This window comes from Vanellus vanellus (genome assembly GCF_965231255.1).
Source record: "Vanellus vanellus genome assembly, chromosome: 14".
NCBI classification, from domain to species: domain Eukaryota; kingdom Metazoa; phylum Chordata; class Aves; order Charadriiformes; family Charadriidae; genus Vanellus; species Vanellus vanellus.
In genome coordinates, this window is record NC_138919.1 from 13,519,307 (window position 1) to 13,545,847 (window position 26,541).

A 26,541-nucleotide genomic window follows, 5' to 3' on the forward strand; every position below is an offset into this window, starting at 1 on the left:
GCTCACGGGAGCAGCAACAGTCAGCACCCGAACACCCGCTGCGGTACAGACATAACACTACAGTCCCTGCACACACCTTAAGGGGACCCTCAGCACAATATTGTTTTCTACTGTACACAGAGACACAATCTATTCTACATACGGTAATTAATTTTCATAGATCTCTGGCTATCTTACAGCAGATTAAAATAAAAATAAAAACTCCAAAGGTGCTATTATTAAGTGAAGCAAAGCCAGTAATTACAATAAGTCAAAACAATACATGCAACCCATCAATGTAAAATAAATTCTTCTTTAATTTCCCTCTTTTCAAACCCTTTTAAGTTTCTACAAGTATCCACATTATTCAGATAACATTGATCTTAGATGTACTACTTGCTACAAGATCAATAGCCTCAGCAGAAATGCTGTAACGTTCATGCTGGAGCTGCTCAAAACCCCCAGCACACCATTTGACCAAAGCCGCTTCTCTTGTTTTTCATCTTGTGTTTCAATGGCAAGCTAGACTTGCCACGGGTCAGTTCTTCTCCAGGAATATATTCACGGAAGCAGGCAACGACCAGTCCTGCGCAGCCCGAGACCCCACCGAAGCATCCCTTGACAACCCTTAAGGCTTTTGGCAAAAGGACTTCTACTGACAGCTCATGCAGCTCTTCTCGAATTCATGTCATAGCCAGACCTGGCTTCTTAATCAGGTACATCTCCGCCTGCCTTTTCAGTCTGCTCCACTCTCCCAGACCAACACATGGGATTTGGAGTAGACGTGGGCAGGAGCACACGCAAGCTCCTTGGACATCCTATGGCAACTGCGTTCTTTGCTCCTAATTGCCCTTCTAAAAAGGCCAAGCTAAATTAATGGCACACATCCCATTGCCACCTGCGTTTAACTCAACTGCCTCAACCAAGACAAGTAACCGCAGACATTTACGGGTCTCGGGGACTCAGGACAGCCAGCCAGCCATGGCAGCACCCTCCTCCTTCCCAGCCACGCTGAATGCCAGGCCAGTAGATGGCAAGGGGCTGTGGTCCCTCTCGAGGACCGCTGCTAAACTAGAAGCCAGCTTAGGGCAGGGAGGGGAAACCTTACACATGCTGGGGAAAGGAACGCTAAATGATTCATTTCTGACATCAGCCGTGATTAAATTTTAATCTCTCAAACAAAAATATGGTTCTCATTAGCCTCATTAGTTCCCAGTTGTACTGCAAGGCAACAGTGTCACATGGTATTAATCTTTGTTTTCATTAATATGTCATATCAACTGCTCACGCCTGCTCACAGCATTCTTTGAAACCGATACGCTCCCTCTCTTCTGTGCGAGTAGGAAGTGCCAAAAAGCAGCTTCCTCGACAGGAAGGATGACCCCCTGAGATCCTTCAACTTTTGGTTTACGTTTCTAGAGATAATCTTTTCTTTCTGGGGAAAGAGGGAGGGGAGTTTGCGATCCACAATAACAAAGAAATTCCTGAGGTTTATTGCCAAGGCCAGGGCCAGATAAAGGAATAAGATATTCTAAGGGGTTTTTTTGTTGTTGCTGTTGTTGTCATTGGGATATTTTGGAGAGCTAGAAAAATAAAGCCAGGTTGCAAAAAGGGTTCTTTGCAAGCGAGTTATTTGCAAAGCCCCCAGCAAACTTCAAATGACTCCAATTTAGCATACGCATCAAGGTGATATTTGTAAATGTGATTAATCTAAAATCCTAGATACTTTTTTTTTAACCCCACAAAATTGTACACTAGACTCCGGCACAACATTAATTTTTGTTTGCACTTCAAACTTCAATATCTGTAAAGCTGATATCAATTAAGTCTTACAATCCCTCAGTACAAGCCTGTATTACTTCCAGACAGGCAGATAAAGCAGGATATAGACTGATGGAAAGAGCTTGCGAAGGTCTCAGAGTTAAGTACAGCCCAACACATCCATTCCTGCCTGTACAGTGAGGTCTCGGAGAACTTCCCAAGTGACCCAACGTACTGATAAAACCCAGGACACGCAAGTTTTTATTCCCTACTTGTACGGCTCCTGATCCTTCAGTGCTTGCTTGCTCAGGGGCAGTCAAAAACGTCTTATGGAATTACCCATACTACTTAATAAAACCTGCACGAGCTCAAACGTACCCATGTGGATACATTCATTCACCCTTGGTCTGGCTCTGGACTGCTGGAAACTCAAAGGGTGATTCTTCCATATGTATTTTGCATGTCAGACAGAGCTCTTCTAGTTATACAATGAGTGTCTCCGTAAGTGCTGTGCCCTCACCGTAAGAGGGTCACAAACCAGTACACTTAAAAACGGGAATGATGCTTTGCCAAATCCAGCCCACAATTCACACGCTGCCTTTTTTACAAGCTGGAATAAGGAACGCAGAAGAGATCTACTTCTAACCTTTAATGGCTAGGATGACACTAGACAAAAACCCAAGCACTTTAGACTGAAAAACCAAAGCTATAGAATATAAGAGGAAAGAAAGTGGGCAAGAGATCCGTTTAATGGCTACTTATGCCCTCCTGGAGAGTGAAAACACAGCCCTGAGCATCTCACCAGCCCCCCGGCATTTAATGGACTTCAACGTGAACCAGTTACCAGTTCATCCACTAGCACACAGAAGACTGTGATTAAAGTCCTGCGTAGGTCAAGTGGTTTTTAATGAGACATATAAACCACAAAACCTCCATGACATAACAAGTCTTTCTTCTTTCTCTATTGTAAATGAACTTCTGAGGATGGTAATTTAATTGCAATTAAATTACATGCCTCAGAGACGTGCTTTCATGACCTGGAGTATACCTGTCCCTCCAATAAGTCCTTAATATTGAAATTAAAAGCTATTAATATTATGTTCAATCAGCTAAATATAAAAAAAAAAAAAAAAACCACCCAACAACAACAACAAAAGCACCAGGCATTAGGGGCCAGAAAGGCAAAGGCATGTCCTCCCCTCCATGCTCTGGAAAAACGCTGCTGCATCTGCAATTTCTTGGAAACTACCTGCAGACGCGGGCTTCAAAGGGCACGCGAGCACAGCTCAAATGGCACTCGCCTGCAATCTCTGGGGTTGAACAGTGATGAAGCACTGTCCAGTTTCATATTCCTTACAGAAAAAAAGGGGTGTTGCTTAGTCTTATTTTACCCTAAATACCTGTTAGCAGTAGCTCCACCAACGTTTTCCACAAGGGAAGAACACACTGAAAAGAACACTGTAGCCACCTCATGCTATAATGTTTTATTTATTGGCTTGTTTAACCTGTTCCCCTGAGCTCTTGTAACTCTACCAGAATCTCGGTCATGAAAGGAAAAAAGGCAATAGGATTAAAAAAACCACAATTCTAGCTTTTATATCAAGTGTCTTACAAACTGTACCACTGAATGCTCTCTAACAGTGGGCAATATGCTTTATAAAATGAAAGAACACAATAAGCAAGGGAAAGGAAGTGTTTGCAGATGACATTTGAAAATGCTGGTGGCGGGGGGGTGGTTCAGTGAGGAAACAACAGAAGAAGAAACAGGAGATCAGTGGCAGAGTAGTTTAAAAGTTTGTTTATATAAGAAAATGTAATAGCCCTCTGGAGACACCTTACTGTGGGATAAAAGTGATTTTATTCCAGAATTATAAATTCACTTTAGAAGTGCATTAGTTATTTTGGTACAAAAATGATTCAACTTCTGCCGGAAGATCTCTCCCGGAGAGCCTGTCCTGACAAAGGACCTCTACTGCCAATGGTCCATCTCTGCAGACATATGCCCCAGCAGAAACCAAAGGGAATAAAACCACAAATGGAGGTTTCATGAGGTCACCTGCAACAAGTATTTTCACTTTTAAACAAAGGGGCAGCTTTTCCCATTCTTGTTTGAAAGTACGGCAATCCATTATACTAATGTTCAGGAGAGAGGAAGCGGGGAGAAAGGCAAAGCTGTTTGTATTGGACCTGTGGAGCTGCACTCTTCTTCAATGACTGAACCGAGACAAGCAGGACTTGCAGTCTGCAAAATAGACACTGAAGTATGGGGAATTCCCACAAAATCTTTTTAAGCATCTTTAGCTTCATTAAATAGCATCTATTATACTTAAACTAGGACTGCTTTTTACTATTATTATTTTACTGCAATTAGGCAGTCTGCAGAAATTACAAGAAAAATCAAGGCTAAAATTAACATAATGATTAAGCACTTCACCCAGCCTATGGGTCAGACATTATATATTCTATTGCATTGCCAGATTTTTGGATTCTTGACAGTTTCCTCCTGATTCAAAAGGAAAAGTTCAAAATGGCAGAAGGGAAAAAAAAAAAAACCAGCAGTATTTTAAGACAGATGCACTGAGCTTGTGATGCAAGTGCAGCACCATTATACACATGCTCCATGACCCAGAGAACACATCCAGGTTTAGTCTGAGCAGACCCCGAATACCACAGCTGTTTTGGGAACAGAGTGCCCAGAATTATCAAAGCTTCCCAATGCCTTTGCCAAATTTGAAAGTGGAACACAGTCTTGACCCCGCACTTCACCGGTATCAAAATGAATAGGCTGTTCGCTGAAAGCCAGCCTAGTTTTGAGACCCACCAGTGCATCTTATTTCAGACAGTTCACCTGCGCTTTGGCAGAGCCAACAGCAAACTGGCAAAGTCAAGAATTCAGGGCCAGGACAACATCCTGGCCCCAGTTCTCAGGATTTTAGGTTGCCAAAGTAATCCTTATATCGCAAAATCCACTACAAACAGCTCATATCAGCCTGCTCCAGGAGTAGCTTTCTTAAGGGTTATAACACCCTCAAAGACCTTTAGCAGGTCCCTCGCCGTGCTGTCACAGCAGGCTCAGCTGTCCCCAGGCACACAGTGTATTCCCCAGCTCACAGGTGGAGGTCGGCAGTACTGGGGCAGGCAGGCAATGCGTCCTGCCCTTCAAAGGAGATGGTTTGCTCTTCTAAAGCTTCCTCTGACTCTGAGCCCAAGCCAGCTGGACAGCAGTTGAAAGACTCGCTCCTTCAGCAGCGCCCGGTATCTGGAGACTCCAGCCCAAAACAAATAGAAACATTTAAAATTAAAATAGAAAAAGAAAAGGCGATAAAAGGAATAAATTGTTCCTTACTGGCACGAAGAAGAGCCTCCTTATCACCCCGTATCTTCCTTGAACTGCCTTCCCAGGCAACTACCGCAAAGGATTTTTGTGGATCAGGTCAGCCCACGGGTCCGTGCCCAGCCCAGCAGTGCCGGCTCGCAGGACTCCATGCCTGCCAGCTGAGGAGCAACATTAGGAAAGACCAGACAATAACTACAAAACAGCGTGGCCACAGGAGGAATTTCTTCTTCACTTCAGACGCCTCTGTGCTGAGCTATCTTCTAACTCTGATCAGGAATGTCTGACAACAGTGTCCTTTTCCCCTTTATAAGAAGTCACTGGTCTTCAACAGGTGCTTTGGAGAACAATCAGAACTCATCAAAACCTCTCAATCTGCCCAAATTTGAGAGTAACAAAGTTAACAGACCATCTAAGCCCACCTTACAAATAGTGTGAAAAGGAAGTTTTAAAGCCAGCCTTAGTTTTAAGGCCAATGCTGCCACCCACCCACCCACGATCAGCAGCAGAATTCATGAGATTTCAGGTACTTTCAGCTCATCCCTCGTGCGACCACAATTCCCTGAAGGACGGTGAGAAATTAGTTAATCCCCCTTTTGCTCTTTCCTCATGTTTACTTGCACGGCAAGTACCTAGCCACCCAGCATTCCCTTCTCCAGGAATTGAATGTCACACTGTATGCACAATAATAATATGGTTTTGACCACCCAGTGACCCATTTCAGAAGACCTAATGAAAAATGTAACCACAGCTGAATGAACTGTACTGCTGGGTTGCTTTGATTCTTTTCCCTTACCCCTTTACAAAAACCACCTAATTTCCTGTTTAATATATTTGATGCCACAATTAAGAAGAGATGAAGTTGAGGCGACACCTCCTATCGCCCCTCACCCCTTTTCTCTCGCACCCCTTCCCCAGAAGAACCCTGGGTGTGCTATTACTCTACAACAGGAGTCACCTGCCTGTGCCAGAGTAACTTTTAAGCTCCGAATCTGAAGTAGCAAAGGAGGAAAAAAATACAGCCTTATCTCAAATATCAAGAGTCAATTCCTTTCAACCACAGCATCCACAAAAGGCAAACTCTGGGCTCCACTTGCATTCCTGCTGCCCAGCTCATTGTCTTCAGAGATGCAGAGACCTAAAGCTTGGCCACAAGCTTCTAACCCCCCTCAGGAAGAGGCATTTGGACATGGTCTGCTGGACACCGGTGGCGGTGCAGTGCAGCGGTGGAAAAAGGCTCCCCTCTCTGTCCCCTGCCCTTCGCCTCCCCCTTAAAGACTTGAAAGATGACAAAACAGCCATTCATTCAACAGGCACAACTGGATTTCTTTTGGCAAAAAATGGAGAGTTCTGCAGGACTGTCACCCCTGCAGCATCAGCGGAGAAGACATCACGCCTCTGCCTTCAGTCTGCCAGTACCAGGAAAAGCAACTGGGAGCAGAGGACCAGCACAGAACGCGACTGCCCAAGACATGGTGAACACATTCGAGCTAGCTTTTTTCAAAGTCAAAACTATAACGACATTGTAGCATCACTACAGCCACAGCACCAGTACGCTGAGCACTCCAGAGCGCCTTGCGGGCACGAACGAAGAAAGCCTGTCATGCTAATGTCTTCGTTAGCCCACTGCTTCAGGAGCAAGCCAGATCAAACCTTCAGCCTTGGAAATCACTGCAGGTCCAGCTTTCAGCTACAAAACCTTTGCAGCCTGAGGGGGAGGTTGTTAGGGGTTCCCTCCCCGCCCCAAACAGAACGGCAAACAGAAAGAAATCAAGGAATACGTCCAGATTTTGCTGTCACAATGACACAAGCTTCTGTATCTCTGGAAACAAGAGCAGGATGATGCTTGAATTCTTGCCCTGTAACATAAAACATCTAGAAAAACAGACAAGCGATTTTGGAATAACTTGGAAATGGGCAACGGAAAACTATCCACCAAGTTATTTTTCAAATTTTGTGGCTTACTTTCACAGTCTTAAGTTCACGCTGAGTTAAGCACTCAGAGAATAGAGCTTTTCAGAAAACTGACGCTGTTATCCTTCACCCACTTACATACCATCTGGAGTAGGATAGGAATGAATGGGACAGGACAAGAGGCAGGGCTGCCCAAGCATGTGCAAATCCTTAAAATTAAATTCACTGAGCCTATCTATAGGGAAGGTGTCCTGTCGTGTGTTGTAGAGCCATAAGATTTGGGAAGAACATCCCAGTGACACAGCTGTTTGATGTCCGCAACTTGGGCACCTCCATGGCAGCTCCTCAAAGTTACCACATCACCTTTGCTACAGGCAGAGAGGGACCTGAAGAGGTAAGCTAATGAAATTTGAGGTTCTAAGAGCCCACCCTCTGGGGCCTTAACAAGTGTGAGGACCACCTAAAGCCTTTCCTTTTGCACCACAGCCTTTCCCTGCAGCAAAGCGATATGCAGATAGTCATTATTTCTCCTTTACTTTTTCTCCATGGGTTTCATGTGCTTATCTTGAGTGTTCCAGCTCTCTTCTGGATATAACCGAAAATCCAGAAACCACCTCCAAGGTAATTCATAGGGGAATTCCCTTGCAACAGCCATGAGGGAAAGTACTCCACAGCGGGGACAGCAGGTAGCCTGGCACATCTTGCAGCCAATTTGCCTCTCAGTTGCTCTGTCCCGGGTAAGAGAGAGCGCAGGGGCATGCCCATAACTCATTTCTGCCAAATGCTTTCCTTATCTCACATTACTACATCACTTCTTACCAGATTACCAACCTCAAATTGTAATAGAAAGTCAATGTGTACAGCGAACAGCAAGAGATTACAGAAAAAAAACAAAACAGAGAAACCATTAACCTACCAGATCTGTCCAACATTGACCAACGAGAGGTAGAGAACCCACAGGACAGACATGAGGACCATGTTTGCACATCCAGTTATCAATACAAAGGCTGAAGTTGCCAGGCCAAACAGGGAGAGGTAGTCCAAGATGCTGTCCATGTCCGACCAGTCCAGAAACCAGATGATTGTTGGCGCATAGCTCAGAGCATCCAGGTTTATCTTCCCTTTGAAATACTTTTTGACATTCTGCAGGTACAGTTTACAAGGGAGCAGCCCCTTCTCTCCTATTAGCTGCTTGTTTTGATGATACGCCACCAGGAAGGCCACAACTAGAGGAAAACAAGGAGGGGGAGAAAAAAAGCAGTATTAGAAATCAGCCAGGGCGAAGTACGTATTTGAGTCCAGAGTTACAGAAGTATATTCATGCCTCGGGAAGGAATTTATTCACAAGTCCTCATCTCCATTAAAACACAACACAGTCATTTCTATTAACCACGATGCAGAAGGCAGAGGAATTCTATAAATACTGTCTCTGCCTTCAAACCAGGAAATGGCACAGTCTGTCGTGAGATAATTTTCTCCTCAACAGCTGTAAGGGACATTCCACTTGCTTCAGGCAAACTCAACAATGCACTTCTGGGAAAAGCTCCCTGTAACTGAGCGACCTGACCCAGCGTAGAAACAGGAGGCTCAGCCCGGCTCTGTAAGACTCTGCGTGACCCTACGTTAGTCACATACACTATTCATCTCCTAATGCAGATGAGGAAAACAGCTTAATTGCACTGCGGAGTACGAGTGAAAGTAATGCATTAATTTCAAGACTTTCAGACAGAATTTCCTTTCAACAAGCATTTGGGAAGGAGACCTCGAGGACCACCGGTTCACGCACAGATACTGGGGAGCACAGCTGAAGCAGCCAGAAGAGCACACACATCTCCCTTCAGCTTTGCAGCAGCAAAGACAGGGCTGTGCTTTCTGACCCCTCCTACTTCGGTTTCACCAAACATTTTGCAGTGTAAATAGACAACAGCTCCAGCATGAGGTTTGTTGTTGATGGCGATTTACAATGTCTGCTGTTCCCAGTACAGATAACCCACCACAGACTGATAGCAGATTGTACCCACAGGGTTATGCTTTGCCTTTAGAGGACAACATCTCTCCATTTTCACATAACGCTATCTGTGCATCTATCAAGTACTGGATTATTTCCTTATATTGAAAACACTTAATATTTCAAAATAATGTTAATGAGACAGCTTAAACTCATACACACCATTCAAGAGGCGTCCAAAGGATACCTTAATTCTTCTGGCAGCGCAATGGTTAATGGTTATACATTGCAATTGCAGAACACAGTAATCATGCTATGGGTTGACCTTCTGGATCCTCTCACATCCTGGTAGGCTGGATACAAAGTCTTAATATTTTCCTGTCCTCTAAATTGCTACTTTTTACATGTCTCTACAGCTCTCTCATTTGTAGTGTCTATGCTCTTGCACTGGACAATCTTAGAACAGCCAGATGCTTTTTTTAACAGCACATAAGCAATTTAATTACAGATTATAGACCTAGAATTTGATGTTCTACAGAGAAAGTTGGTCAGTTTCTCGGGATTATCTCATATTTTAGGAATCTCCTCCAGTTACCAATTTGCAGTTCGTAACTGCAGTAATCTCCATTTCTCAGAAAAAAATGATGAAGGCCAACATTTCCTGATTAGGCTCCATACATTTTGCTCCCAGCAGCCAACTTACCCATCTTTCAAACATTATCCAAACACCAGCCACATCACATGCAGCAACACCAGAGGTCTTGCAAAAGGCCAATTTGTTTCCCCCCAGTACTCCTTAGTTAATGATCAAATCTGTTTCCTTCCTTATCTGAATACTGCCATTCTGCAAACAAGAATTCTGGTGTTCATCTGGTTGATGTCTCTCACTGAGGCAACGCTGGTAGAAAGCCTATGTGAAACCATATCCCGAGTTCAGGCCTGGATTCCCGTTTCTTTGAAGTTTGACTAGCAACCAAAAATCTGCAGCCCCAGGGAATAGAAATAAATGTCCCATTCCCCCCAGACACACACCAAGGTCTCCAGTTAATCCACTTAACACTTACGCCATCTCTTTGCACATGGCGTGTATTTTGTTCTCATTTGAAAAACCACTACATCTCACAATCCAACACATATCTGAGGTCACTGGGAACGTTCCCCTTGATTTCAACAGATCCTGAATCACAGCGCTAACACAATAAAGTCAAAGGTTTAATTGGTTGTATCTTTTTCTGTCCGTCTTTTATACACAGTGAAGGATTTTTCCAACTAATAAAAGACATGCAGAATATTTTACTCAATTACGGACAGGGAGGAACAAGAGGAAAGAGCTGATCGCAACACTAAAGAATCAGCTTTGGACCGCAAATTAAGTGTTTTATATTTTAGAATATTCATATTTTTCTACCAATATTCTGTACGCCACAACTGTGTAATCAGAAAGCCTGACACATGAAACAGGCAGGAATATAATGCTTCTGAGCCTCAGACAACTTAATATCTTCATTTTTGGTTTTAAGAAAAAATAAAGACCATCTCTGCCTTAAAACTCCATGGCTTGATTTCCCTTGATTAGCACTGCAATTTGCTGCATAGTTTTCCAAAGGCGCTAATCAAATTCACCTCTAAATGCTAAAGAAATTGCTGCCCCAACCCATAACTGCTAAGCATTTTTTTTTCTAAAAAAATCTAAATTAGACCCCTGCACAGTATGCAAGATAAACAAGGAAAGGGTAAATTAGGAAAAACAAACTATAGCAATTGCAGAAAAGTACACATTGTATGTACAAAATACTGTACAGCCTTTTTAAGCCTGAAAGCAGCAAAGACTGCATTATAGGTTGGCATGAACTGCACATCTAAAGATTGCCCAGTTTGGGCTCCAAAGTGGTTTTCTCCCAGAACATCGACTTCTCACAAGCTGCTGCGCTGCTGGTATTTCACATGTTACCATTTCACAACTAAATCCCATCGGCAACAGCCCTAATTTATGAAGAACTCATCTAACCCAAAACAAACCTGGACCGTTCCACTTAGGTTTCGATTCATCACCCTCCCAAGCCATCAGGGCCCATGTCCGGTGGGCGCCGTTGATTGCTCACACGTGTGCAGCATTTCCTAGACGTGCTGCTCCATGCCGGATCCAGCTCCCTCTCCTGGACACTCCCCAAGATGAGCTGCTGTCTCACACTACGCCGTGCTCCCACTCCACTCATCTCCAGCATCTTTTGGAGCACCTTTGAAGGGCAACATCCCTTAGCCAGCACCCACTTCTCAAACCCTGCCATCAAATCATCTAGACCTACTCTCCCAAGGCATCAGCTAAGTCTTCAAGAGGCTTCACCCTGTTGGCAGCAGTTCCCACGTTACCATACACGTGCAGTAGCTGAAACTAAAGACAGATTCTGCAAAGGATTTCAGCAACACAGGACATACACAGGTCCAGGGGAAAAAAGGGGAAGTTATTTATCAGCATGTCATTGCTTCCTCTCCATGAACCCCTCTCGAGAAACTGTATCCTTAAATTGACTGTAACACAGACCCTGCTCCCTTCTACAGGAACCTTCCCTTTGATCTTGGCTTAGTCAGGGGGGGAAAAAATCCCTTTTGCCCCCAAAGCCCATGCTTTTCTTCCTCTTCCTTAACCCCTATTCTGAAACCTCTCTCCCTTTGGCCCCATATTTGGGGATTTTCCACTCTCCATCTTCACACTCCCTACAGGTAAACATGGTCAAACAAGTTTGCTTCCACCTTGGGCACTGGCTGGCATGCTCGCTGCACTGCTGGGGCACGGGGCAAGGTTAATCGCTTCTCTTGTTTCTCCCATAGCTTCTTCTTGGCAAGAGGGTGGCAGTGCAATTCTGTTACATGAACCAGAATTCTCTGCTTAGTAAGCCAGACAATGCTGGGAGGACCCACCTACGCACTGTGCTGGGTTCAACCACGCCACAGGATCCACGGCACCAAGTCTGCTTGAGCAATGGCACTGCATTCGCCTCAGCCTCTCCAACGCTCTGTAAAGCTGTGCTCCTGGGTCTCTGCAAGGTTCACACCAGCCCAGGGATGTTCTCATCTCTGGCAACAAAGAGACGAGGGTCTTACCCAAAGGAATGCTGGAATGGCAAAGGAGAGCCTGAGTGGGCAGCTGGCAGCTGCTGAGCATCACTGTTAGCCGGGCAAGCGGGCAGAGTCTCACTCACCCACAGAGCTGCAAGACTCTGCATCTCACTCAGGAGAAGCCGCTTTCTTCCTGAGCAAACACGACTCCCGGATTTGCAAACTTTGGGCAATGCACTCATCAGTGTCTCCTGTTGGTTCAGGGTTTATATTTTTTTCTGCAAGAACAGCACAAACACTTGCATTCCTATGCACCGGGCGGCTTGCCTCCACCAGCACCCGAGCCACCTCCAGCTCAGGCACCGAGGAGTCCACGGTGGATCCCCCAGGATGGAGCAAGTTAATGCAGGGCCTGATCCAGAGTCACCCACTCCTTCCAGCCTCTTTAGCAGGCCAAACCCCTCAGAATGACTTTCTGATATCATCTTACAAAATGACAGCATAACTGAGGAGGGTGCTTTTTCAGAGTTCAGGATGCACTTTGCCAACGCAGAAGCTGATGTTTTTCCATGGCTATCCTTTCCAGCATCACGGATGGGAACAATGTGAGGCCACGACTAGGCTCCTAATTCAGGGACATCCCCTGCGGGCTCCCAGCACAGCTCTGCAAACCCAGCATAGAACCCCCATCACCCCTATGGCTGCTCACTGCCTGGACTTTTTACCAGTAGTCCCTGAATTTACATATCTTCAGCCCGTGCCAGTTTCCCCTCTTTCCATCTGAAGCATTTTGCCACTCTTCAGACTATTCGCTCCTTCGTAGATTGAAAAAAGCTCAGCGACTCCCATGCTCCCTCCCACTCAGGAGGCAGACAGAGCCTTTGACAGCTCACATGGGAGCACGCTCCTCTACCTGCTGCGAGCTGATCTTTACATAAGTAATACATGTAAATTGTCATCAACTGCTAATAGACCTTCACTACTTATTCTCACCTCAGAAGGTGCTTTACTGTACTTTCCCATTAGCTCCCCCCCTCCACCTTCTCCTTCCCCTCCCAGCCTCCTCTGCCTCCCCAAACTGAACACGTTCCTTGTTCAAACCCACATGCTACCAATAAACACAACCCAAGCATGCAGCACAAGAGTCACCCATCTGAAATAATTTGGTCTATCCACATTGCCCTGTCACCTCAGTTCCTTTCCCCTAGTCCAGGCTCAGCCTGTCATGGTAGGAGAATGAGAGAATCCCATTCTTCATGCTCTGTAAAGATTTAAAGATGTGAAATCCAAAACCTTCCGGTCATATGGCTTTCTCTCTCCCCCCATTAAAAAAGTCTTAACTTTTACTTAAAGCCCAAACCACAAGAAGAAATGAACCAAGAGCACAGAGCTTTGCATGAAAACCAAACTACATCTTGCACACACACGAAAAATCTGCCTGGAGCCATATATCAAGTGCACCTTTGACCCAACAAGGCATTCAAAAAAGGCCTTTTGCTGGATGCTGGCAAGCTGAGCTTGTACTACTGAAAAGAAGAAGGGGGAGAATATCCATGGTCCTTTCATTATTATCAGAGAAATGAATCAAATAAGGTTTCAATTGATAAATTCCCCTGTGAAGTTTTGCAACACAGAAGCAACAACACTGTAGTACTGAGCAAAGAGCCCGAGTGAAACCAAGCACCCCCTTTTCATCGTGCAACCCACGGCCACAAATAAACACACAACAAAGTAGTCTGTTCTTAACACTTTTTTGTTTTATTGCCATTCGCAGCAAAGCTAAAGACTTTGGGGCGGTTGCTTTGGAGGCTTTTTAAGCGCTTATACCCCCATTGCCTCTTTGTTTGAAATTATGTGAAAGCAAATCGAAAAGGCTGGGCTGTGGCCCTGCTAAAAAAGCTTCCCTGTAGGACCCAGACTGTTCAAAACCACACCAATGGCAGCCCAGACTGCAGCTGGAGGATGCCCTGAGAAGATCCCTCTGCTCCAGACCGGCTCTGGGCAAACAGCAGACTGGCAGACTTTCTCCCTTTCTCGGTTCTTGTTATCATTTCCCCTAAACTATCACTGCTTGCTATGAATTTATCTTCCCACAGTGTAAGTGCTTTGTTCAGGACCAAATGCGCTTCTGTCTCACTTACGTGGCTCTTTCGTGCAGAGTTAAACGGGGGGCATGTAGCTTGCTAAGGGGACACAGTGCTAACATACTGCCTTTGTTGTGCAGACTTGCTAACAAGTACCGCGCCGACATAAAACCTTTCAGGGGAGAAAAAGCGTCTGAAGATGGACTATAATCCTGACTAGGCAAGCCGAAAGCTACTGGAAGCTTTTTAATATCACTGAAGGAAGAGAAGGGGGAAAGCAGGGGAGATGGCAGAGAGAAAGAGAGAGGAGGAAGGACACCGGGGAGAGCCAGGAACCTACAGGAAGCCAAATCCCCCTGAGAAGGCTTTAGGTTTCAGAATTAGGAAGAAGTAGCATGAACCTCCCGTAGCTCTAGCTCTGGGGAAAGAAAATACTACTATTAAACAATACATAAGGAGAGGAAGATAAACTGGATTTAAATAATAGCTTTTCTTTCAAAGCACTCTACAGAGCCTGGCTGAAATTGGGAAGGGTGGTATCTAATTACTTAAACTTCTACATCTGGAATCTGATGATAGTAATCATCCAAAAAGGGCACTTAACAATGATTTAGAAGGAAGATGAAGGGAGCAAATAATGCACATTTGGTGTCAAGAGTTTTGGGACCAGCTATTTAACTGTAACAGGACTTCCAACAAGACCTCAAAGACTTTCTGTACTTACAAAATATCAATTCCTGCCACAAAGAACAAACACAGTGCAAGACCAGGATGGAAAACCTTCAGATCTCAAAACGGCACTTCTCCAAGCCTCCCTGTCCCATGAATTACTGTATTAAAGACCGCAATTAGCCAGTGACCGACAGGTTGCAACGGTGGAAGTCTGTGAGATGATACTCTTCCATTGGCACACCAATACTGTACAAGGATGAAACAGAGGAATCTGGGCAGCAGGGCACAGGGTAAGACCTACACAATTGCTCTCTTCCTCAGTGTTCAGGGCTGGATACTTCACACTCTGCTCTTCCAGAAGGGCTTTACCACTTGGTCTGCCCACACTTACTTGGTGAAATGGAGAAAGAGGTCTCAGATCCGAAAACGCCTCTGAGGGCTGTCAGTTATAAGAATTTAAGTGTCACCTAATTTACAAGTGCACTACTAAAAACAGAATTGCACAGACAGGTGTTTCATTTGCTATAGTGCTCAGCTGAGAGGACCCTACTGGCACAGCCCTGCTGCAAAGAACAAACCCCACTGAGCACTTTCAGCTTGGATCCATTTTCCCCTTCCTTCCCATTCCTGCAAGCAAGCATGTGGCTTTGGTCGCTGGCCTCCAGGAATCATCACATCAGATCCTTTCCCACCTTCCCATCTCTAACCTGCCTCTCAGACAGCAGCTGCTTTGCCAGGGACTTCCCAGGCTCTGGTTGCTTCTGGAAACCCCCTTCAAAATAAAAAATTAAAGAAAAAAAAAAAAAAAAAAGAGGAGAGCTGTTATAACCAAAGGGAGTTGGGGAGAAGGGAGGGCACACAGAAGGACACTTCACACCTGCCTTGCTCTGCCTGTCGTCCTTCCACAGGATAAGATCCAAAGGGAAAGGATCTCCCCAGCCTGCATCAGGCAATAAAACAGCCTCTCAAGAGTGGAGTAGGGAGCAGGAAGGAGGTGACAGGCCCCCAAATCACTCTTGGCAATTCTGCCCCTTACCTCAGTATCACTGTATCCCCCAAATCATGTTTCTCTCCATCCCATCCACAGGGTCCATCACTGTCCCACCCCTCCCTTTCCACCTCAGAGAGAGAAAAAGCTGTCAGCTCACACAGCTGCACTAATAGGCAGGAGCTGCAATCATCAGGGGGTGACTTTGCTGATACTTTAGCACAAGATGTCCCCAAAGGATTTGTTGCTTAACACAGCAGGAATGAAAGGGTTACATTTAAAAGGTTGAAATGAAAGAAGGGGGGAAAACATCCCACGACTGAGGAATGTCAAACTGTCACAACGGCATCAACCGTTTCCTCAGCAAGTCTGAGACTCGGCGTGTGCAGAATCGCCGCGTCTGGGAAAAAAAATAATCTGTCAGAGTAAATGGTTCCATCTTCAGAAAAGAGCTTGGAAGAGGTGCTTGGCACAGAGGCTTTAAATTGTTTTCTGCTGTTTCTAAACCCAGGCTCTCAGAAGAGATCAAAAGGCAACCCACCTTCCCTCGAGAGCATCCCACCCCAACAGTCGTGTCATGGTTTTGCAGCCTTTGACAGAGGAATCTGCCTCTTCACAATCTCTCCATCTCAGACACGCTAATTAGTTTCCACTCCACGAGTGCTTTGGTTGTAGGCTGTGCAGTGTCTCCCCCACGTTGGGATCAGAGCTGGAGCCCCAACATCACTGCAAGTAACGGCCCAAGTAAGAATTCGACCTGTCTCAAATCTGGCCCGGGGTTTCTGGCTTTGGGTCCCTTGGCTGTTACCCAACAAAAACAAACAGCAGAAAACACTGTTATCTGATCGCAATCAAGCTGAAGTTGCACAACAAGCAGATAAACTTTTCCTTTCTTGCACCTCCTCCATTACAAAGGACAGGGCCATCCTCCTACCCTCTTCCTTCCAGCTCTGGTACCCAAACCCTTTCCTCTGAGGTTATGTCTCTCAAAAAGGTTTCCTTCCGCACTCTGCACCGTGGGAGCATTTTAGGGTTTCTTCCCCCCTTCTTCCACTCCCAGGCATTCCCACTCCCCTTTCCTCTTTCGAAAAGTGCCAAATTCAGTTCTTCTCCCTATTTTGTGTCATCCCGCTTTCACCCACCAGCCTGCCATCTCAGCTTCATCCTCTGGCTTACAAACGCTCACCCTCCCTTTCTCCCTGCAGCTCATGTTTCAATCATTTCATCGCTGTAACTCACCTGACCCTGACTGGGACACTTGCTCCTCACCTCTTACTGCTCTCATTGTCCCAAAGCAGGTCTTCTGCTCACCAGAAGGTCCCATACATTTGACTTGCTCTTCGCCTTTGTCTGCCTCATCACCCCTTTACCAACTCCCACCCCTCCAGCCACCACCTCTCCCTTCCCACCTCCCCACCAGCCCCTTCCCATCCAACACGCCACCACCCTACAGGACAGCATTTGGTCCCAGATGGGGCATATTTATAACCCCAAACCCATGATCGGAAAGCAGTGGCCTCCACCAAACGCGCAGCGGAGAACGCTAATCAGTTTTTCATAAGGAAACTGCAAACTGAGCTATGGGAAACTCAGCAGTCTGGATTTACACACGGGGGAATATCAGAATTGCTTTCATTTTGACTGAAAGAGTCATAACCCCGCATTTCACCGAGAGCTGAAACCAAACTAGAAACAGAGCACGTGTCAAAACCATACAAAACTACAACTTCTGCATGGTTTTGATGCAAAATAATCTAAGCAGGCTGGCAGCCTACAAATCCTAACGATTTTGTGGACAAATCTGGGGCAAGTTTAGAATTTGTAAGGTAGTGTGTTACATGTCAGTTTTGGTTTCACTGTGAATATTTTTTAAGTGGAGCACTAGTGGGCTCCAAGAGCGGCGCTCACTGTTTCTTGCCAAAGCGAGAGCCAAACGAGCACAGCCGAGGTTGGAAACCGATTTCACCGTTAACCGTTTTAAAGTCATGTCAATTCTAGGTCCTGACTGGTAGCGTTGGCACCCAAGGATGTCGTCATTTCTCCAGTCCTACATAAGATGCTGAAGACTGCTTCTGTGTGAGGTGAGGCGTTTCTCTCATGCACATTTAGCACACAACATCTACCTTGAAGATAAAGGGCCACCAGCTCCGACCAGCTCTGCTGACGGGTTCCAGCCTCATGGCATAGTGAACTCTCCTTCCAGCTCCACCAACACGGGAGCCCCACCACCACCCAACCCCATTCCTGCCATCAGCCGCGGGGTCCCCGTCCCACCAGCAAAGCAAGAATTGAAAACAAGAGGCTCTTCCCTTTGCACATCTCAGTCATCCCCTCGAGCTTTGCGTACGCAAAGCACGCACCCCCTACACCCAAAATTAAGCAGTGCTTTGGTGAAAGGCAGGCAGGGCTGCTCAGGGCGATTGCTGCAGCCCCCGCCATGACAGGATGGGGCCCGGACCCAGGACCTGGGGGCACAGCCCCCTGTCCCGCAAACAAATTCACCACCGAGTCTCTACCACGGTCACGGGCCTCCTCCTCCCCCACCACGGTGGGACCTCGGCAGCGGCATAGACCCCACGGGCGGGGACGGGCGGGGCACCGGGGGCTCTCCCCCTTCCCCGTGGCAGAGGTCCCGCCGGCCCCACCTGAGGCTTTGCAGCGGGGAAGGCCTTGAGGGACGGGGCAATCCCAGGACGTTCTGCCTGGCGACCGGCCCGGCCGCCCCCAGCAGCCCGGGGCTCCGCCGGGCCGGGCCGGGCCGGGCCGGGCCGGGTCCCCCACCCGCTCCCCGGCGAGAGAAAGAGGCGCGGGGCGGCGCCCGGAGACTCACAGTAAAGCAGAGCTATGGATCGCAGCAGCACGATGCGGGTCAGCCAGAAGGTGCCCGAGGGCGGCGGCAGCGGTAACCCGGCCCCGCTGCCCGCCGGCTCCGCCACAGCCCTCTCGGGGGCTTCGGGGGCGCCGCCGCCCGCCGCCGCCGCCCGCCTCTGCCTCAGCGCCGCGCTGGGCGCCGCCATGTCGGAGCCCGCAGCGAGCATGCGTGCGGCCCGCCCGCCCCCCGCCGCGCCGACCGGGCGGCGGCTGAGGCCACAGACCTGCGGCGGCAGCCCGGGGGAGGCTGTCCCGGCTCGGCCTTAGTACCACAGCGGGGCCCGGGCGGCGGTTTCTATGGAAGAAAAAAAAAAAAAAAAAAAAAAATGACGTTTGTACGACCCGAGCCCTGGGAAAGACCTTGGAGAAACGGTGAGAAAGGGCAAAGTTAAGAAAAAAATAATAAAATCAAGGGGAAGGAGTTGGGTGCAAACCCCGCCCAGGGAGGCCAAGGCCCTCCGTAGCCCCCTCAGCCCGCCCCGCCCCGCCGGGCTCCGTCCCTGAGGGAAAACGTTCGGTTAAATTCCTCTGGTTTTCATCATTCGCCGCTGCCGGTGCTGCCGCAATTTCTACTTCAGAGAGTCTGTGGCCATTGAGTGCTCGACGCCGTGTAGAGTTCATAAATACTGGGTTGGGTGGGTTGTTTTTTTTTTTAGCAAAACCGCTTTCATAAAGCGGCCTCGGCAGTCATCGGTGAGGTGAGACGCGTGTGGCGTATCCCACCTCAGTAAACACCGCCGTGCCAAACCGTCCGATGGCCTCTGAGAAAGTATCTGTTATCAGGTGTAACATTATTCAATGCTTTTCAGGCTGTAAACCGGTCCCTTCTAAATGCCTCTTTTGTTTTTCCAGTTTCCCATCACTGCTGCTTGCATTGTTCTCCTTAGGAAAAAAAAAAAAAAAACAACCCTACATAATGGTGCATTGTATAGGGAAAGAAAAATAAGCTATTTGTTAAAGGGCTGTGGTATATGGCAGTTTCACTCTCTCCTTGGATCAGCCACGAGGTTTGGCTAGATAAATTTAAATAGATGTAAGCTAATGGTTTTCTGTTGTGGGGTCTTTATGAAACTTTTACGGCAAATTCCACATTAAACGGAAATGTCTGTAAAACAAACTGGATAATTGAGGAAATTACTGAGGAAAAGCGGAGGGTTTAGGCTAAAGATTTAGCAAAACAAAAGGAATAATTGGACCCGGGAAGGGAACACTGAACTGGGTCGGTTTTCATTGCCGAAGATCGCTCCGAGATCTGCCAGATGCGCAGGTTGGGACGGTAGCGGGAATAAACACCAAACTCAGCCGACCCGAGCTCGGGGGACATCGTGTGTCAATAGCGTCTTTCAACAATACGAGCTGCAAAGTTTTAAGCCTATTAAATGGCAGAAAAGTGTTGTTAGGACCAATCCAACTCTAGTAAAAGGCAATGGAAGCCTTTCCTTTAGCTTTACTGGAAGATGGATCAAGCTATAAAGGAAAAAGTGTGATAAAACAGTAGATTAGAACATCAGATGACCTCCTCTCTGTTCTGCAGTTCCTGCTGGTACGTGGCTTTGTGTGGACCATCATCTGTGTCGGGTTTTCTGCTCCCTTATCTATTTACTGTCAGCTTTTATTTTCATTGCGATTTTCGCTCACATTCCCTCTTTTCAAAAGTAAGGTATCAGAATAGAAAACGATGTAAAAACCAAGCAAGTAACGCAAACAAGGTATTTAAGAGCGAGGCTCTGAGCCTTAAAGTCTCAAAGGGAAAGCGATTCATAAATGTCAGGCCGGCAGGCAGGCGCTGAGGCATCATTGATGCTGATCTTCATTCAACAAAATGCGCGCCGCCACGTCCCCCCGCCCGACCCTATTTTGCTGTGTTCCAAACAGCTGCAAAAGTGACAGAGAAACAAGCATTTACTGTCACAGCACCCAGCAGCTGTCCCCACCAGCACCTCAACCCTGCTGTCCCTGGCACCCTAAATTACTCTGTGTTCATTCAGGTCTAGTCTTTCGCCCCTCTGGCTGCCAGGAATTGGGTTTAAATAAAACACAGAAAGTGAATGTGCGCAGAAATAACTATTTTGTAAAGCAGCATTAACATTTGGGGACTCCTCTAAAGAAAACATACATTCAATTATGTATAATGCAGTCATACACAATCCCGCTGAGCATTCAGCTGCGCTTGCTAAATGGGAGGTGGGGATCTCGCAAAGAATTTGGGAGCTTCCTTCTACTAGCTAAGATTTTTCCAGCGGTAGTATTTTTTCCATTAAAATCACTGATCCTTCCTTGTGGAAATCCAATCTTTAACTCCAGGGTTAGCAAGATTAAGGCTAAAAAGGATTTCCGGAGAAAGAATTACCTTTTTTTCCCTCCTGTATTTGTACAGCATCTGTAATGACGGAGTGCTGGTTCAGAAGAGGGATTCTTGAGTAGTACCACAGGACAAACAATAATCACAATAATCATCATTAATAGAATTGTGGTTCTCCACTATTTTGTAAAGACACCATCCAGTCTCTGCTGTGCAGGAGGAAAGATGAGATCTTTTGCCGGTGTCTCACCTGGCCTTTAATGGGTAACGCATACCTGCATGTTGTTGACTCCGCAAAAGCAAATTTGGTTTTGTTGCTGGTATCCTGGAATATTTGAATGGAAATAACACATTGACATAACTTTCCCTTTCCACTAGTTTTGGTCTTTATGCACGTGTGTTTTCTGGGACCGAAAGAGAAGGCCGTCCCTTTCGGGTTTGTAATTGCTAATTGCTTTCACCTCCAGATCCTTGGCTTGTGAGCACCACAGTGTGCAACTTCAGGCTGGGAAAAATGCAAGATAAAAAGGCAGAACGAGCCACTAGTTAACGTTTTCCACTGGGATATTAAAGAATTAATAATGATAAAAGCTCTTGTTAGTAAGGGCTATTTTGTTGGGTTTTGTTTCATTTGAGCAGAAATTCCACACCAGGCACAATGTAACACGTAAAGATTTTCGTGAAGTCCTCGCTGCCTTTGACTCGCACTGAAGTCAAAGCTTTCTAAAAATAAACGTCCTTTTCCTCTGATATCTTCTGCCTTGATGAAACCTAGAAAAGGGCTGAGGAATCCCATGCACTCCTCTCCACTTGCATTTCAAGCAAGAGAGAGGTCAGTGGAGACCTGCCCAGTGCAGGTGTGCAGAGTTTCTTGTACCAACGCCAGGTAAATGTTCATGTGTTGGAAAAGAGCTGCTGGGGGACGTGTTCCTCCATTGTTTGCCCTGCAGCTGCCAAACTATTCCTGTCCAGAAAAAGGAGGGATGCCAGAGCTAAGCACCCTGTCAGCACAGTAAAAACTAATATTAAACTAATATTTAAGCCTCTGTCTTTTCCTCCTGTTCTCAGCAGACTGCAGCAGCTGCGCAAGGGGTGCAAGTTTGCATCCACTCATAGTGGTGGGAGCCTTGAGTCCCCAGCTCTTCACAATCCATGGAAACACCTCTAATGATGGGCTCTGGATGAGGCTGCACCATAAAAATGTATTCTTGCTGTGGTGGGAGTACACATGACTTTCACAATAGCACACGGTAATTTTTCACTCCTGCTGTGCAGGTGAAAACAACAATTTCGAGAGCAAAGCTAAGCACAGTGTTGGGAGCAGTGGAAATGCTGAGGACTAAATACCCCAAGTGTTAATTAAAATTTGCAAAAAGCTTCTGTCCCTTTTACTCCTAAATTGTTCAGAGCAGCAAGGCTCATTTCATGTGAACAGAAGACAAATTTTGGACAAACTCATTTGCAAGCAGCTGAGCAATATAAATTTAGTCTTAAAACTGCATGAGCAGGTACTGGTCACGTGCTGGAACCTTCACAAGCGCATAGTGTCGGATTGGACCATCACTACACTTCATCTCGGGAGCAAAGCTTTTTGGCTCTTCTGCTGCTATTTTAAATGAAATTAGTTGAAAGTTAGCACAGGTCTTTTTTTCTTTTCAGATATCAGTAGCTGTCCTGAAAAGGATTGAACATTGTTTCACAGCAATCTCTGAGCTGCCACTGAACTGCTGTATCCTCTGGGCAGAGCATTAATCCTGCAGATGTCAGAGTCTTATTTTAACACGACGCGTAGGTTACTCTTATCTGATCAGGGTTTGTTTTTTCTTCCCCCATAAGGCTCTTTCTATTTGCTTTTTGAAATTCCCATGTAAAATCTGCTCGCAGTTCAAAGGTAGCCAATTTTGGAAAAATGATAACTTTACCACTTGATCAGATTAAGCGATAGAGCCCACCTTTGGGCTGGGCCAGCACCCAGCCAGGGAGGGAGTGCAGTATGTGTGCACGTTGCAGAGCATATCCCATCGTGTGCAGTGCTTCCCACGAGCTCTCATGCTCTGAAAATGCCTTCCCTGTCTTCTACTGAAGATGAGATTTCTCCTACCTGACACCAGTGGGGCTGTGACTGCTCTGAAGGCAGTGCACACACCCATTTATTCCTGCATAACAAATCGGTATGGCAGAGAGTAACCGGGACAGGAGGGCAAGCCACCTCCATCCCATGGGGATTCTGAGGGTTCCCAGGTCACAAGTGACAATGTGATGGAGTCAAGCATGCAGACCTTGTATTTAGTGCCTGATCCCAAGCAACACTGGTCTGAGCTGGCCAGGAACCTTATTGGAGATGTTATCAGACTTTAAAGAAAATGAGGCAATATTACCAATATTGACAGGCAGCTGGTGGACCTGTGCTGTGCCTGCTCTGTCAGGAACAGCCAGCTTGATTCCACCAAATCCTCTCTAAACGAACCCTGCTTGGGTATGCTCTTCAAGGCTCCATTGGGCAATGGGAATCTCAGTTCTTCCCTCCCAGGTCTGCACCCTTTTCCAGGAAATCCTGATGTCAGGGCCTGCCCTGCAGCGGGCTGGGTCAAGACAGAGAAGTGCTAGGCCAGGTCTAGGCGACACGTCATGTGAGATCACTGCAAGACCTGCGCAGCAGCTCTGTCATTTGCCCATCCCTGTGCAAACATCGCTGGTAACTTTGTCATACAAACTTTGAGCATGAGACCCCGTAAGACAAATGACACCATTTGAACCCACTTGTTGTCCCAGCGTAATCTCATTCCATTCCATGAATGAGTGAACTTCTCAGGAAACCAGAGCTACTGAAGCTTCTCAGGGGCTCCAGCTCCCTCCTCTCCCTGTGTCATCTCAGCTTCTGGCACCCTTGCCCAGCTCAGATCGGTCTGCGAGGCAGGGCCATGCTGCTCCCTCCGCCAGCTTGGCTGAGAACTGACGCTCAGAGACATGAAATGATTTGTGCAAGATCACAAAACCAGACATGAAGCAGGACACATCCTCTGCTCTGGGTTCCGGGCACTTACCTCTTCCTGTGCCCATCTCTGGAATAAGAGAAAGCAACTACTGAAAGTTGTCCTCCTCCTTCTACCTGCAGTGGACAAAGAGGAACTGAAGTGTGTGGGCTGGGAAATGCAATTCCCTGCCTTGGGCAGAGCTGCGGAGCGGTGAAAGGCAGCAGCACGCGAGGGGGGGGAGAAAACCAATGTCTCTAATTCCTGCTGTCCTTGAGGGCTGCTTTTGCAGGAATTTGACTTGCAGTGGAAGGCAGGGATCAGAAAATAGGGGCTCTTGTTTTCATTCCTACCTCCTTGGGCTTGCTCCAAAGCTCTGAGCGTCCCACAAATCCCAGCCCAGCCTCAGCCACGCCATGAGGTTCCACTCTTCCGAGGAAAGGACTCCGCGGGAGAGGCCATCTTTGAAAAGATGGACTAAAAATAGTGATTATTGCATTGACTCAGCCACCTCTAAAACGGATGAAATACAATTTACCTGACTCACAGAATTTCAGTAAGGTAAACTTACTAAAGAACTATGAGAACCGAAAGAGAAAGGCACGATAGAAGTGTACGTTAATTATTTGTCAGAGGAGGAAAAAAAAAAAAAAGTTCTGTCAAGTGTCCAACCACACTGCAAAGCCACCAGTCCAAATCCCAGGGAAACAGAAACTCTTCCACAATCTCATTAAGCTTTGGATTTGGCCCTGGAAGAAAAGTTTAATTATTCCTCACTTGCAGGTTCAACACATACAGCGCGCCTTCAGCCTTAAAAACTATTTTTGTTTTAAAAGACACTTTGTAAAATTACATTAAAAAAAAAAAACAAAAACAACTTTGCCCAAAGGTAACTCACTTGGTGACTCTACAAACTGAAAGCTGAAATCCCGAGAAATTACTAATAAGGAAATGAGATGATTTTTAAATAAAATAAAAGCCTGCTTTGCACTTTAACAGAATATATTCATTTTCACATAGAAGGCATACAGACACTCAGGCACACTTAAACAGTGTTACATTTAAATTCAACGTGTACGCTTTATTTCAGTGTGATTATACATCGCAGTAACTAAACAAAATGCTCTCAGAAACACTGCGTTCCTGTTACTTTTTAAATACTGAAATGCGCGAAGCACTCACACGATTTCTATTTTTTCCCCTGTAAATCTTGTACTTGACCCTCTTTTTCCGGGGGGGGGAGGAAGGCTGGGGGGAAAGCAGCGGATAAAACTGGAATTTGGGGAGTTGCTTTTTTTTTTTTTCCAAGTCGCAATTAGAAGGCTGGATTCCGCGGTAATTAGAATCAAATGCTCCAAATAAATGCCGCAAAACCAGGACCCGCTCGGAGAGGGGATCGAGCAGGCAGAGCTTTCAAAAAAAGGGGGGTTTTGCCGAGGGGTACCCCCCGCACCCCGAGACCCAAAGGCGCACCCCGAGCTGCCGCATCCTCCTCCGAACAGTGCAAAGCCGCCGCCGTCGGGGGGGACACGGCCGGGGCCGCCCCGGCTCTGTTCTCCCGAGAAGGTTCCCCGGTGCCCGGGACCGAGCCCAGAGATGGGAATGCTGCGGGGAAAGAGGAGGCGGCGGCCGCAGTGGGGCTCGTTTCCGTTCTTTTCAGGAGTTCCCCGCGTTCCTCCGTTATTTACTCATTGGAGAAAGCGGGGAAAAATGATGCGCTCGGGGCTGCGGGGAGCGCATGGCGGCACCGGGGATACCGGGGCTCGGTTGCCGGGGTCACACGAGCAGCTCCGGCCCCGTTTGCAACCAGGACGCACTCAGTACTTCTGCCACGCACCGACCACCCCCCCCTCCCCCGAAAAGCCCCCTCGGAAAGGGGGCTTAAAAAGTAACCAGCTGTCCCCAGGGCACGAACCGCCCGGTGCGTCCCACCGGACCGCAGCCCCGGGAGGCGGCTGCTGCCGCCCCGTCCCGCCGGCGCTCCGCACCTTCTCACCGCGGCGGTCCCGTCCTGCGGGGCTTCTAAAAGGGGCTCCGCAGCCCCGGGCCGCCCCGTACCCGCTCCCCGGTATCCCCTTCGCTCCCAAAAGGCGGGGGGTGGTGAGGGGGGGGGGTGCATTCCCCCTGCGCACGCCGTCAGTACAAAACACATCCCCACCAGTACCCCAGACAATTTTCAGCGACCGAAGTACGAGGAAACTCCGCACACCCCGAAAGAGGGCCCCTTCCGCGGCCGGGCCGCGTCCAGCCGCCCCCCTACCCCGGGCGGCGGCACCTCTCAGCGGCGGCGGGTCCGGTCGGTGGAGCGGCGGGACTGCGGCCGCGCGGGCAGCGCGGGCCCGCCAGCGGGGCGCCCCGCCCCTTATGTAAATAAGCCCTCCCGCTCCGCCAATGGGAAGCGGAGCCGGGGGCGGGGCCGCTTGCCCCGGCCTTAAAGTCACTTGTTGCCAGGGTCCGAGTTTCGCACTGGACGTGGAGCGCGGCGCGGGGCGGGCGCGGGGCGGACGCGGGGCGCAGAGCAGAGCAGAGCGGGGCGCCGGGACGGCAGCAGGACTGGTTTTGGTTATTTTCTTTTTTTTTTTTTTTCCTTCCCTTTCTTTTTCCCCCGGCTGATTTTCACGCGTTTGTGTCTTTTTGTTTTTCTATTTTTTTTTTTTTT

General features: G+C 47.4%; 1 protein-coding gene across 1 annotated transcript in view; it reads right to left on the reverse strand.

Moving 5' to 3' along the window:
- Positions 1 to 18,775, reverse strand: part of LMF1 (lipase maturation factor 1) — a gene marked incomplete at its 5' end in the record, with an annotated part of 207,559 nt that extends 188,784 nt beyond the window's left edge. Inside the window, 2 exons of the mRNA XM_082490667.1 lie at positions 7,905 to 8,214; positions 18,568 to 18,775. Coding sequence (XP_082346793.1) covers positions 7,905 to 8,214; positions 18,568 to 18,775 — 518 coding nt within the window. The remainder of the gene's footprint in view (positions 1 to 7,904; positions 8,215 to 18,567) is intronic.
- Between the last annotated feature and the right edge of the window lie 7,766 nt (positions 18,776 to 26,541).